The sequence below is a fragment of the Scomber scombrus genome, chromosome 7, assembly GCF_963691925.1.
Source record: "Scomber scombrus chromosome 7, fScoSco1.1, whole genome shotgun sequence".
In the NCBI taxonomy this organism is placed as follows: Eukaryota; Metazoa; Chordata; class Actinopteri; order Scombriformes; family Scombridae; genus Scomber; species Scomber scombrus.
The window spans coordinates 7,567,514-7,581,854 of NC_084976.1; the positions used below are offsets into that span (position 1 = coordinate 7,567,514).

The 14,341-nt window shown below is 41.4% G+C and overlaps 1 protein-coding gene across 1 annotated transcript; it reads right to left on the minus strand.

Annotated features, from left to right (window-relative positions):
• Window positions 1-838: 838 nt before the first annotated feature.
• On the minus strand, window positions 839-8,266 carry sybu (syntabulin (syntaxin-interacting)). Its single transcript, XM_062423308.1, has 7 exons — window positions 8,176-8,266; window positions 7,802-7,988; window positions 7,048-7,194; window positions 5,548-5,647; window positions 5,277-5,432; window positions 3,680-3,835; window positions 839-2,673 (listed from the first exon to the last, which is right to left on the minus strand). Exons 1-7 carry the CDS (start codon window positions 8,197-8,199, stop codon window positions 1,467-1,469), a joined length of 1,977 nt encoding a protein of 658 aa, XP_062279292.1. The 5' UTR covers window positions 8,200-8,266; the 3' UTR covers window positions 839-1,466.
• Between the last annotated feature and the right edge of the window lie 6,075 nt (window positions 8,267-14,341).

Here is a 14,341-nt window from a genome sequence, read left to right on the forward strand (position 1 = left end):
AGAAAGTGAACACGTTTTAAGTGAACAATTCTCCTGAAAGGTTTGAGAATCACATTTTACACACGTTTTTTACAAGACTGCTATGTACTGATTTATTTACAGTAAATCCAGCTTTACAACCGCTGCTTCCCGCTGATTTTAATCTAGCTTCCACAGACCTAGTGTGGGGAGGGGGGGGATTACGGCATCTGATGACTCAGTCTGTTGATGCTTTATGAACCAAGAGGTCATGCTTATGCAATTTAAGATAAATCACCATATGGCTGAGTGGAAATGGAGCAATTATAGTGAACACAAATGTTATACATTTTTTAAAACCCTAATCAGCTTTTTCCTCTAGTCTTCAGTAGATAATGGTTAAGTGTTATATCACAACTTTAAAATAAAACATTGTGAGGGTGGACAGACGTACAACTGCTCTGGCATTGACCCAGTTTTTATTGTTGCGAGGGCAGACAGCATTTTACAGCTTCAGAGATATCCCAGTAAAGTGGATCTAATGCACTTTTACATTGTTAGCTCCATAACCCAAGAGACATGTGAAAACACAGGCTGAGAAAGCTTTTACGTAAGATGAGCTGCCATGAGAACACTGGTTAGTTGCGCTGGTCCAGACTTTATATTTGTGCTTTTTATTTATTTATGTGAACATCTTGCACTTTCAGATCTTCCCCCTCCCCCCCAAACAGTGTGAGCAGGCTTCTTACGTAAGTCGAACTTTTAAGGATTGTGACGACGTAATAAGCTTGTCAGATTTTTTTAAAAGTCAGGAGTCCAAAGACGTGGTCAGAATTTATCATGCTTTAATAATAAAGATACAAGGACATTTGATGTAAACCACCAGTATTGCACATAGCTCAGGCACATTACAAGTGTCAGTTGCTTCGAAGCGTCAACTTATTTCTATGAACAATACACAGGCTGTACTTAATAAAGCTCTACTCCCGGGGAGGAAAAAAAATATATGTACTTTTTCGCAAAAACTTAAGTGAATTCACATTAAACTTTGGCTGAAGGTTTAAGGTTTCTTTTTGAACAATAACTCAAAAACAGTTGAAATTTCAGAACCTGTCAATCTGAACCAACATTCAATCTTTCATCTCGTTAAAAATCTCATTCTAACATGAAGAACTTGTTTTTGTCCCCTACTAAACACAAGGACAACTAGGGATAGCACAGGACAATGATAACATATAACCATCTACCCAGATGATCAGCTTAGACATATAAATGATAAATAAATACATAAATAACCCCCATTATAAATAATCCCTTTCATGTCACCATTTCGCTTCAACTCATGGTAACTGTACAAGTGCAAAGAAAGTGTCAGAACCAACAAAAATACTGCATTGATATCATCAAGTGTTAAACAAAAACTCACAAATACTCTTGGAAAAAAAGAGAAACAAATGCTTAAGTGCTATAAGTTCAAGGTTAGGCCTGCGCATGCGGGTTGGATGCCATTACGCATCTGGCCTGTGAGTGACGTGACGAAGAGAGTGCAAACCCATGATGCAACAACCCCTGATGAGTGCAGCGATGTTGTACACCGGGGGGCTGCCATCCACGCCGTGCTGCGAGTACAGCCAGGCCACCGTGGGCAACACAGGAGCTGCCACCGCGACCAGATCCACCAGGAAGCTGTTGCTCCAGTAACGCTTGCCGACCACGCCCAACCCCGGTGACAGAGAGGGTTCCTCCTCTGCGACGCTGAAGTCCAGCTCCTCCATGAACCGTCGTGGCTCTCCGGGCTCCGAGCAGAACGTGCCAGATTCGGTAGAGGTGTCTGGGCTCTCGGCGGGAGCGGGGCTGGGCATGCTTGGTAAGGTAAGTGGTATGGTAGGTGTCGAATCGTGCATATTGGCAGTGGTGGAAGTGGAGATGGGCAGGTTTGGGAGGCCCAGGAGAGTGCTGGAGGCTGATAGAGCTGGTTCCCCCGTTGTTGCACCGTGGAACTTTAGCAACTGGAGAAGCAGAGCCTGCAGATCTGGAGACATGGGCGTCAGGTCGGTCTGGACCTCTTTTTCTTCTGTGATCTGCTGGGAGGGGGTGCTTGAGGAGAAGGTGGTGGAACCCGTTTCTGGTAGGGCTAGTGGAGGTGCAATAGAATTATCAAGTAACTGTCCTTCTTCTAACAGTGTTGACACCCCAGGACCAGGATCTACCCCGACCCTCAGCTTGGCACTAGAGTCCTGACTGAAATCCATTGCTGTGGACATAAAGACCTGCTCCAAAATGTCAGCTCTGTTAGCCATCTCATCGTTCACCAGAAGCCCGCTGTCCGCCATCGCCTCCGCCCCTTGGTCTTCTAACTCAATCCCACCCTCTTCTTCCCCGACCTCCTTTTTCCCGCCGCTATCGGGGCTGTCACAGATGAAATCCAAGGTGTTTTCGTCTTGGAGGTTGGCACCACTCTGGGCGAGCTCCATGCTTTGCAGCAGGGACTCCAACTTCCTGTTTTGGATGTTTATGTCAATGAAATATTTCTGTATTCCTTTATCCTTCTCCATCAGGCTGCTCTTCATGGTTTCCACCACCTGGCGCAGCTGTTTGATCTCCTTGCGAGCCTCTTTGAGGGACAGCTGAGCCTCCACCCGGTGACACTCCTCTTCGATCCAGTCCTCCCTCATCCTGCTCAGCTGGCTCTTAAGCTCCTCAATCTCAGTCTCTCTGATAAAAAAAAGGAGGGAATAAGATGCCCACAGGTTACTAAAAAGAAATACTTTGACATTTTGTGGAGCAAGCTTATTCGCTTTCTGTGCTAAATATAGCTATAACCAACATCCAGTTAGCCTACTGCTACTTCTAGAAGGTGCGGTGAGACCAGATTTTCTCCCTATTAATGACTACGAGAACAAGGTTAGACATATTTGCTTCCAGCTGTGAATTGACCCATCAAAATGATACAAGTAGAATGACAGGAAGGAAACTGCTTGGCTGCACTGAGAGCAAAGCCATCAAAGTTATGACAAGAAGTGAAAAGAAGCAATTTATCTTACAAATTGCTGTTGGTGCCTTGCTCACTCCTGCAGTTTGTGGACAACACTCTAGGAAGTCACTACACCTGGTCCAGAAATTGTTTGGCACATAGACCTTGTGTAAAACTGTCATTTTATATGGTTTTCTTTTGTCTGGATGTAGCAAACAATATATAATGTGTTATTTATTGAGCTCTAAAAAAGGTGCTGGTAGGCAGATTTAGCTACTTTTGAATACAGCCAGGCCCCATTTACAATCGTTGGCTAAATTTAACTAAATGGCAGTAGCATCATATAAAAAGGACACATGAAAGTGGTGTAAATCTTCTCCTCTAGACCTCAGAAAAGAAAACGAATAAGCATAAGTCTAACATTCCTCTAAATATAATGTAGAGCAGATGAATCAGCAAGCATAGGATTCAAATAAGTTGCCTTATACAGTGAAAATATCTCTCAAGATATAACAGCATAATGCAGAGGGTTTTTTTTAACCTCATGTAATTGTCATTACCCTGTGGATTCACACTTAAGGAGATTTTAACAGCAGAGAAGAGCCTCTGAAAATAGGAATAACGTCATGACTTCAGTATCACTTTTTCTCCTGATTGGCCCACAACCATCCTGCCTTAAAAACCATAAAAAGCTACAGATACAAAAATCAGGAGCTATTGTTACTGTGCTGCTGAACCTTCACTAACCTGTCACGGACTCTGGTATCAGATTCTAGCAGTTTGGTCTTCAGGTGTCTGATAGCCACTTCTTTCTGCTGCAGAGGTGTGAGGTACTCCTCGGGGTTGGGGGGTCTGATTCCATGGTTGTCTCCACAAGAGTGGTAGCGGCCTAGGTTCGCTCTTCTGTTGGGCAGAAAGACGATCACATTGGTGAAAGTTTACCCCTCGAGAAGCAACGTTATCTATCATTCCCCGACTAGACATTTTGAAGTGGCAGCAGTAAACAATTTTGATGTTTAAGAGTAAAAATCCTGCACAAGGTAATTAGGTTGGCTGAGAGAGCAGTGTCAGGACAGATGCTCTGTGAAGCCAGGAATTAGTGTCTGACACAGGATTACTGGTGTGCCGACTAGAGGCTAAAAAACCCCTTAAAATGCTGGTTTATCTAAATACAAGCAGTCAGCAAGGAAACAAATCACCTTACTGGTAAAAACCCTAATCTAGTACCTAATTGCATTAGCATTCAGATGCCCTCTGCATGTCCTGTGATCAGCGTTTTATCATCATGCTCAAAAAAAAAGAAAAAAGAGCTGATAAAAAGAATTCATGTTTTGTTTTTTTTCCCCTCAGCTGAGCATGAGTGGGCGGATTTGGACAGTATGCAAAGCAGCATGCAAACCTCTCTCTCCCTCTTCCAACTCGCACAATATCCTAGCAACCTGGGATACTTGAGGCTTTGATGCGAGCGCTCTGCATCCCTGCCAGAAATAGAAACAGCCCAGGAGAAAGTAGCATGCGAGAGCCAAAAGATGTCACATGACACTTAGCCAGGCAGAGGAAAAGCTGACAGAAGGATGAGAAAGCCTTCAAATGACAAGAGTGGAGGGTTATAGTGAATCTGTGGAAGCTGTAAACAACATAAAAAAAGAGGGCAGATTCTGATACTGCATAAAAACTCAAAAATAGCTGAGTTGAATATATTTTATTCTATTTTTTTAACTGCTGAGAGAATTTTTTGGTTAAACCTTATGCGGCACTGAGCTGCCAATATACATAAAGACCAAGTAAACCTTCCAAGTTATATGGAGCCAGAAATACATGGTGTTCCCAACACTTTTTTTTTTAAGCTTCAGGCTACTCTGCTCACACATCAGCTTCTCTGAAATATTTATGACTCTGTTCTCCCCCTCCAAACCAAGGTGCATTCACTCTAATCCAGTTACAAGTCAACTGCAGCCATCAGGGTCACCGCCTGCGTGCCATATTCAGACATTTTCATTACCGAGTCCTCATTAATTTCAACCGCAGCTAAATCATGACCGATATAATCCCAGCCGCCTTCAAGAGAACAGAAGATAGAAAAAAGTCTGAGCTTAATCCAGCTCTCCCACATGCAAAAGGATGTGATGCACATTGCCTAAGCCAAAATCTAAATCACTCAGTCTCCAAAATCCATATGCCCTCAAGCAGAGAAGGTTGGATTTGTAATGAATCCAAGTGCAGAAGTATGGCCATGCTAGACGTGATCAGGATGTTGCAAAAAACTGTATTAAACTTTAAAACCTTTAATCCTTCTGTGGTTTTTCAATAATACATAATATTAAAAAAAGGGCATGTATGGTACCTGGAGGTGGGGCTGGAGTTGCAGCTGCTGCTGTTGGTGGTTGAGTATGCAGTTCTGGGGGGGGTCCTGTAGGGAGCGTAGAGTTCTGCATCGTGGTTTGCTGTTGGGCTTCCGGCTGGTTTGAAGACTGGGTGCGATCTGATGTGGCTGCTGCGACTTGATAGAACAAAGCATAAATAGAAAAATAGGCTTATAGTTATGTTTTTTTAAAAACTCTTTTAGGGGACTAAGAGACTAGAGAATTCTGACGATACAAATATAAACCTCATACCTGCGTGAAGGTGCTTTCTTTCCAGCTGAATTGCAATTGAGGCTCTCCCTGATCTTTAGGCTGCCTGTGCTGCTGGAGGAGCTGAAGTCTGCTTCACTACCTGCACAGAGGAGAACCAGTGTGTAAACATCGTGGCTTAAAGCAGAGATTATGTTTGTTATGAAAGATGATATAACACAATCTAACCATTTTAATGAAAAGCTGAGTTGATAAGAAATCACTCACTCCATAACCTAATAGTTCTTCTCTACTTGTGCTACTGTAATCCTCACATTGAAGCATGGCACAGCTAAACATTTCATTGTTTTTTCCCCCAAAGAAAAAGTTGCGTAGTCTCGCTTTAAAACCTATACAAAAACACTCTTATTCTGGAAATAGATTTAGCCTTTGTATCCAATTTTCCTGTGTCTGTTCATCTTAGCATCTCCTTTAATAAACGCACTCTAACAGCCTCATCTTGTCCTGTTAGGATCAAGTAGAGTATCAAGCCAGAGTATCATGTTTCAGTCTCTGTAAACTGGGGACCAAGCAGACAGCACAACCTCAAACAAACATACAACAGCAGTTTGAGCACTTCGTGTGTCTTTTTCTCTTCAAACTCACTCTAGTTGAACAGATAGATCTATTTAAGTCATTACAAATAACACAAAAACTCCAAAATGAGCCAGTTAAATCCAAACATGTAACTCAATATTCTCAAATATTGCAGCATAGCCACTTAAAACTAGAAGCCTCAGCACAATATTGATGCCTGGGATGCTTTCATCGCCTTCAGCAGACAGCAGTATTGTGTTGTGATTATTCAAGATCATATTCAAAGCCGTACCTGAGTAGCATCTCTTGCCAAACAAAACCATATTACTGTGTCCGGTGACAACTGTGACAAACAAAACTGGTTAAAACTGAGTGATACGGTGAGTCAAGTGTTTGTCTGTGCACATACAATCCGGTGTAGTAACCTCTTGTTAATCAGCCTAATTGGCTAAGCTCCTGAACCTTTTTTTCCTCAACCAATCAGCTTACTTCCTCATTTTGACTCGTGATCAAGCAGTTTTTGCATGCTGGCAGATTCAAATAGATTAAAAGAAAGGAAATCTAGACTGAAGCTCTGTGTATGTGATATGTTTTAAAGGAGCACAGAGAGAAAACTCACTCCAGTGATTACTTTTTTTCATTAAGAAAGCAGCTGCTTCCCAGCCAGTGTTTGTTCAAATCAACATGCCAGGGAATCTGCTAGCTGCTGACGTGAAAAATACACAGATACTGTACTTTGGTCTTTAGGGAAACAGTGGCATGCAGTAGTGTTTATGTGCGGCATGTTTTTAAAGAAAGTCTGTGCATGTACAAGTGCTCATAGAATCTAGACACACAAATCAAGACACAATCATACAGATGAGGTTATAAATATGTGGGACTAAAAGATTTCCAATTGTGCCCGATCCTTGCTCCACATTCTGAAAAAACACATCTTTTTCATCTTATATCTGCCTTCTCGCTCACCTCTGGCTTTCATGGCCGACCTCAGCTCCCTCTTGTGCCTCTGCGCGCTCCGAGGTTCGCCGCTCCACTCGGCCATCACCCTCACCCTCTTCACTTTGGTCTTGCGCTCGGGGAGTACTGGCGAGCCGTGGGCACTCTGCTCTGAGCCTGACGGGGTTTTGGAGGGGGACACAGACTGACTAGTGGGGCAGCCGGTGTCATCTATTGTAGACAGGCACACAGACAGTAATAGCCAAGAACGGGGGGGCAGGGCAGGCAGGGCAGGCAGGGCAGCGAACACAAGTCAGTCAACCAGAGCTCAAGGTCCAGCCGGGGTGTTATCTGACTGATAGCACCATGGCTTTCACAAGAGCTCGTCACGTTCATACAGTTGTTGACAAGTGGTTGCAGTTTACATACACACACACACACACACACACACACACACACACACACACACACACACACACACACACACACACACACACACACACATACACAGGCACTTTTTACAGTGTAATTTGTGCTTTTCATTCACTCTGTTTGTTAAGGAGCCAAATTGGATGAACATAAAATATTAATTGTGTTTGACGTTGTAGCCTGCATGCTGTGCTAAAATAGAACATGAACTACTACTGGAATTGAAATGTTTAATTGCTTTTATAAAACTTAATGGGGCATCGCAATGCGATCTTGCATCTGACCGCATGTAAGTGGTGCTTTTAATATTCTTACATGAACTCTGCTGTCTTTGAACTGGAGCTGAACTTCTTACCAGAGCAAAAGCTGTTGGTGCTGATGGTCCTTTTGGAGTGGTCTGAGCTCATGTCACACTCTTTGCCCTCCTCCTCTGAAAACGGGGAGTCAGACAGTGGCGATCCTTTGTCTTTCGGTCGGAATGGATGGAGGACCAAGCGTGGGATGCGGCTGCGGGGGCTTCCTTTCTCCGGTGATTTCTTTTCCTGTTCAAAGCAATATGTGTCAGAGCCGCAGGCAGGGATGCAGTGCTATGGAAGCTTAGTTTTTAAATTAATATTGTTTGATGTTTGACTTGTGATGATAACTGTAAGGTCGCAGTCAGTCAGGTCATATGTGGAAAATATTCATATTGGTAAAGCTTTCAACGTGCATAAAAAAAAAGCGACTAACCTCATATTCCTGGAACGGTCCCATTGTGCTTCACGTAGCGGTTTCCCCTGACGGACGGAAAAGAGGAGAAGAAAGATCAGGTGAGTCATTTTTCCTGCGGACCGTGCATGTAACAGCATTTGACGTGGCACTCAAACCCTTCACAAACAAGGGCCCTCTGTCTAAACTCAGTTACGCCAGTAAATCCCCCCCCCCTCCCCATACACACACACACACACACACCCTGCCTGGTACAGATGGCACAACGAGCACAGAGCCAGCCATGACCCAAACACACTAAATTTATGACCTTATGAAAACAATCTTTGTGTATAACCCCTATAAATGTGCAGCAGGTGCCTTTATTGTGAAAGAAAACCCTCTATATAAAATGTTAACAATCAAATGAAAGTAAAGGTATAACAGCAAAAGCTGCCACACAATGAATAGAGATATACAAATGAGATAAAATAGTTGAAAAGTTGAGTCAGGAGCACCTTTATAAAAAGAATAGATGACACATTTTTTCTAAAGAGATTTACAGTCTGTGCAGATACATCTATAATAAAGAAAGATGGGTAATATTCTTTTCATTTTTATCCCAGATTAAGATGATCTGATAAATAGATGAGAGCTGTCCAACTTTATTATGTTATCCTGCTAAGCAAAACTACACTCCTTATTATCCTTATGTTGCCAAAACTGTGTGGCTGTGTGCCAAAAGCTGCAAAGTTATTCTTTGATAGATGATGGAGTGATTATACATCCTCTAAAAATGGTTTCAAATAGAGACCAAATAGTCTTTTATTTTTTTTATTTTGTACATCCAACATTTAAACTAAGAGGAAACATTTTTTATTGATGCTTCAGAGCTGAATAATGCAGAATTTCCCTCATGCTTGAATAAACTTCATAGAATCACTTCACTTCCTCTTCCCTGTTGATTACTCTGCCTCACAACGGCGACGCCTAAGGGGGTCAGTTACGTAAGCGAATACGCGTTTCCTTTTCTCTTTTTTTTTGCATTAAGAATGATGTAATTGACCCCAAGGCCTGTGCGCTGCTGTCGCATCAATGAATCTCAACCCGTCTTCCTCTTCCCTCATCCAGATGCTACTTTTTTTTTCAAATTTTGCCTGGCACCATGAGATAGTTGTCAGCCAAGGCCTCCATCTCCCAAGCAACTCTCTATCAATAACAACACTCCTTATGATATCACCGCTTGATCTAAAATAAGCCCGAACCCGGTGTGAGCGGCTCAGACTTGTGCAAAAAAAAAAAAATCCTATTTTCTTCAATCCGCTGAGGACCAGAGAGGATTGCAAAAATAGAGCAGAGAGCTGCGGGAATCAAACGCCGCCTCACATTGTCAGACACAAAAATAGATTAGAGTTCTGGGTGGCCTGCGTCTTCTTTACCCACAGTTTCACTTTTCAGTTTCCTGCATTCCCGCAGACATCCACAGCATCCAAACAGCGTGCCGTAGCGACGCACAGATGCCTGCATGGCAAACTGGCACGGCCAAATCAGATTAGGCACCGAGCGGGGCAGAGCAACCACCACGGCCGTGCCCTAGCAACAGTCTTAGCAACCGAGGGGAAAGCACTGCAAGAACGAAGGGACCAATTATGTGTAAATCCGCACAACGTGAAGGCTTCTGTCGCTCATCTTTCATTGTGAAAATATCTAGAGTGTGCCGAGGTGATGCGGGGGTGTTGCCATTCAGCTGTAAAGACTGTTTTTCTCATTCTGAATAAACATTCTGGCCTTGAGCCTGTGAGAGTGTGTGTGTGAGAGAGAGCACAGGGAGCATCTTTATGTACTTAACCAAGAGCTACTGACTTCAACAGTTTAATTTATTCCAACATACCATTGTGACATACGCTTCTTTGTAAACTGATTCTCTTGCAAGACGTGCAATATATCACAGTTTCTTTATCCAAAAGAAAAGAAAAGCAACTAATGGTAAAAGAATGAGGGTGGAAGCTTGGAAGTCATGATGATGGATGTTGAAAAGGAAAAGAAATTAGAGGTGAGGAGAGAGGATGAGAGGAGCACTCGTTCTAAAATCAGGGTGTGGTTTTTTTTTAGCTAATATGATTTAGAAGTGACTCTCCACTGGCAGCCTTGTCCTTCATCAGCAGGGTTATGAATCCATGCAGCAACAAGCAGCCATGTGAGGGGAAAAAAGAGGGCGGTGTCATCAAAACATGAAGAATGAAGAAACAGAGATCAGCTCCACTGTTATTTTCTTAAACCAAGGTCTGTTTATTTATTTATTTTTTTATATGATTTGTTCCAGCTCCTGCCTGTCTTCCTTTGCTTATTTTCACTCTATAGTATCAGCTAGAGTAACCTGAAGCCTGTGAGGTGTTTTGGACACTGGCACCCTTTGCTACCTGTAATTAGTTTTTTTCCCCTCTCTCAACTGTCTCCACTTCCTGCCTAAAGTAGGATTATACAATCAGTTCGGTCCCCGACCTGGATCATCTGCTTGACTCCAGACAGCCTTGATTGGCTACCTACTGAGAGACAGGCTAAGCATTATCTCAGTTTCAAACAAAGGATTTTCAGTTCTTGTAGCGTAACAAACAGGCAAACTGGTTTAGAAAGTAGATGAACTGGGAAAAGGAGATGTGGTTTATCTTAACATTGCATCTTAGCATGGATGCTGGAGGGAAGCAAACCACTGATAGAATGTGTTCATGACTGATAAACAAGTCTTTAAGCCTTCACTCAAGCTATTTCCCCTCATCCAGATGGTCTAAAACAGCATGGCGTGGGCGTGAATAATAATTCCCTTTAATCCACTCCGGTCTATGTGTTTTCTGATGTTGATCTTGCACATGGACTAATGTGGAGCTGTTTACTCCATTTTTAATATAATACCTCGATGCACTCAGTCCATTTGTTGTGCTTATGTGATTGTTAATGAGATGCAACGTTGTATCTTTTCACTGATGATGACATTTAATGAAAGATGATGAACTTCTGTAGTCAATCTCATGTAGTTATCCCATCCTGGAGGGTGTTACTGTAACTGACCACTAATGTCAATACTTTATCTTCCATTTTCTCTCATGGAGGAAATAATAATAATGTATTTTTTCTTGAGTATCACATCATTGGTCACACTTGTTCAGAAAGCACAGAGCTAAATAAACTGCATCATCATTGCATGATGTCATAACAGTCTTAATCACTTTGACTTTCAGTATCACTTTTGAGGGCATAAATTATAATAGAAACAATATCTACGTGCTTGAAATGGTTTCCTGATAGTACAGTAGATGTTTATTAAGCTTGTACCATACAAACACTGCTATTATTAGAGCGAATAGTTTCCCATAGCACATTTATGGTGCTGTTAAAAATGTTTAAAAAAATATCCATGATTCTACTAATGAGCAAAATAAAAATAATTTCTTTTAAGAAATTGAATCCACTGTATGACCAAAAAAGCCTTGATTGGTTTCTCTGTGTTTGTTTACATTGTTTACATGCCTCCCTTTGTTTTCCACATCTTCCTGTTGAGCCATTTTCAGTGAATATCACAAAAGCTTATGAGATTGTCATGTCCAGATTTCACCTGACAATGATAGTATATCTCCACACTTTGCCTTCAGATATTTATTTAACATTTTTATCATGTTGTTTGAAGCAGCTGTGTTTTTGTTTTGTTCCATGTGGCGCCCCCACAGTTAGGTATGTTTTTTTCCTCAAATGCCTCTAGAATAAAAACATGCGAAGTAGGCTAGGATACAAGCAATGGTGATGTAAACATCCAACTTCAAACCTAATATGCCCAGATTTAACCAGAAATATGTATAATTTGAAATATCGTCCGGATTATTTAAAAATGACTCGTTCCTGAACTTGTAAACAGCTCCTCCTCTGCCCACCTGCTCCCATCCTCTCCTCACTTTCATTTCATTTTCTAACCTTATAGTCATAATGGATTGCTGTGATGATATTTATCATGAAAGTCACATAAAAGAAACGCTTGCCTGGGTGTTTTGTGATGGTTCTTCTCAGAAGGATGCGCGTCGCGGTGAAGCACAAAGGGTCGTTCCGCCGCCGCTGGTGCTCCGCTGGTGGCAGTCTCCGCTCTGCTCTGCTGTTTGGATGTAGGGTGGAGGAGAGCTGCGTGCAGACTGAGGACACGCATGATTGGACAAGAAGCGAGACCACTGACGGTGCACGCACTTATGACCGCCATCCCAAGTGTGTTACATAATGCGTGAGGCAGCGACTCCCTTCCATCATATAGAAACATAAGCTGCAGACAGGCCCATATATAAAGCCTCTGGTATTGACGTGATTGAAAATCCCCAGATATAAAAATGTAGCTAAATTAAATCCCTGTCAGTAGCATATGCTATACATTTAAATGTATGCTGTCATGTATTTAACACATGACATGCCCCTTGATACACGATACAAATACATTTTATTTTTCATTTTCTTAGAATATTCACCCAGCAATGAACAACAGATTTAGCCTTTATTTGTGGAATATAATATCTCCTTGATTCACATTATAATAGCTGAAAGGCACAGCACGACATCGGCTATAGGCCCTGTATATGTTCAACACATCCCACAGAAAGTGTGTGTGTGTATAGTAATATACATGAAGACAAATATAGTCTGTTGAACTGCTCTCAGATCAGCGTGTTGGTTCCATAGTGCTAAAATTAAGGAGGAATTGATGCTGCGCTCTTCCTAATTTAAATTTAAAGACTTGGCTCAAGTATCTGCCTCCTATTCAATTATATTCAAAATGAAGTGTCTGCGTGTTAATTTGTCAGGCAGACACATACAGATTCTGCAATATGAAAATATAATGTTTGCCAAAGCAACTGCGCCATAAATTATAATTGCAAACTAGAAGATAGATTGACCATCATTATAGCTAAATAGGAGTAAAAAAACCCCCCACATATCTCTAAGTTATAGCCCTACACAGTGATGTTTTATTTGTGTTAATCATTTCTAAGTGCGTCAAACTGGTTTCTGAGGAAGCTCTTGATACTGGGTGGCACTGAATGAAATATTAGCATGTGACCTATGAGGAGCAGTTTGAATTCTTATCACTGAGGCCCTCTGCTGGAACAACAAGATAATGTCATACAATGGGCGGCAGTTCAATAACAGCCATTGAGCCATTGTCATAAAGATGCCCATCTGTAATGGGTGACACTGATTTATTTTACTGTGGTGAATGACGCTGTTTCAATGTTCCTGAATGTAATACAATCTTCAACCAATAATCCAAAATTGAATAGTTTTAATTTAAGTTAATACACTGAAAATATATCAAAAGAATTGATGTTGTATGATTTTTTTACTTCAAAAAATAAAGCAAAACACACCCCAGCAGACAAATTAATACAAACACAATATGATGATCATTTTCTCTTTCATTGCCTACATTTGAACATTTGAATGAATAACTATAATAGAATAATAAAAGCCATACCAGTCTCTGTGAGGTCAATGGTTAAAGAAGACATTATGTACATAAGATCTCTGCGGGGCTCAGGCAGCTTTGAATCAACGTAATAGATTTTTGTGACAAGAAATCTACTAATAGAGTTAGTTTTCCAGAAATTTACTGGAAATACACAATAAAGAAAGAAGCAGCTATATGTTTTTCAAGTAGTGGTTCCTCCAATGAAATTGATAACACCACCATCTTTGCATTGCCCCAGTTCTTACACACATCCTTAAAAATTGCCTTTTTCAAAGTTTCTGGCCATGGGCAGACTGGATAACTCGCTGTCGATTAAATTATATCCTCAACATTTCCTTGATAATTCAACAAAACAATGGGTAAATGGTATGGCCATTGGCTTTATTTCATATTCAAATCTAAAAAAATTGTCCGTTTCGGACGACAGCAGCAACTGTTACTATGGTGAAAATGCTAGCAAAAGCCAAAACATGTGCTCAGTATAACATTACATAGTACTTTTTCTTATTTATGTCCTCAACATTTCTCAACACAAAAACACAAAAGTGTCCTTGATAACTCAAAAAACTACTGTTCATATTCTGACCCTTCAACAGCATGTCATTTTTGACTTGGCTCAAGTATCATTTTTTAATTAGTCCTTACTTTTTCATGTCTCTCTTGGTTGGAATGGTTGTTGTTTATTGTAAATATCTGAGTATGTGTGCACCA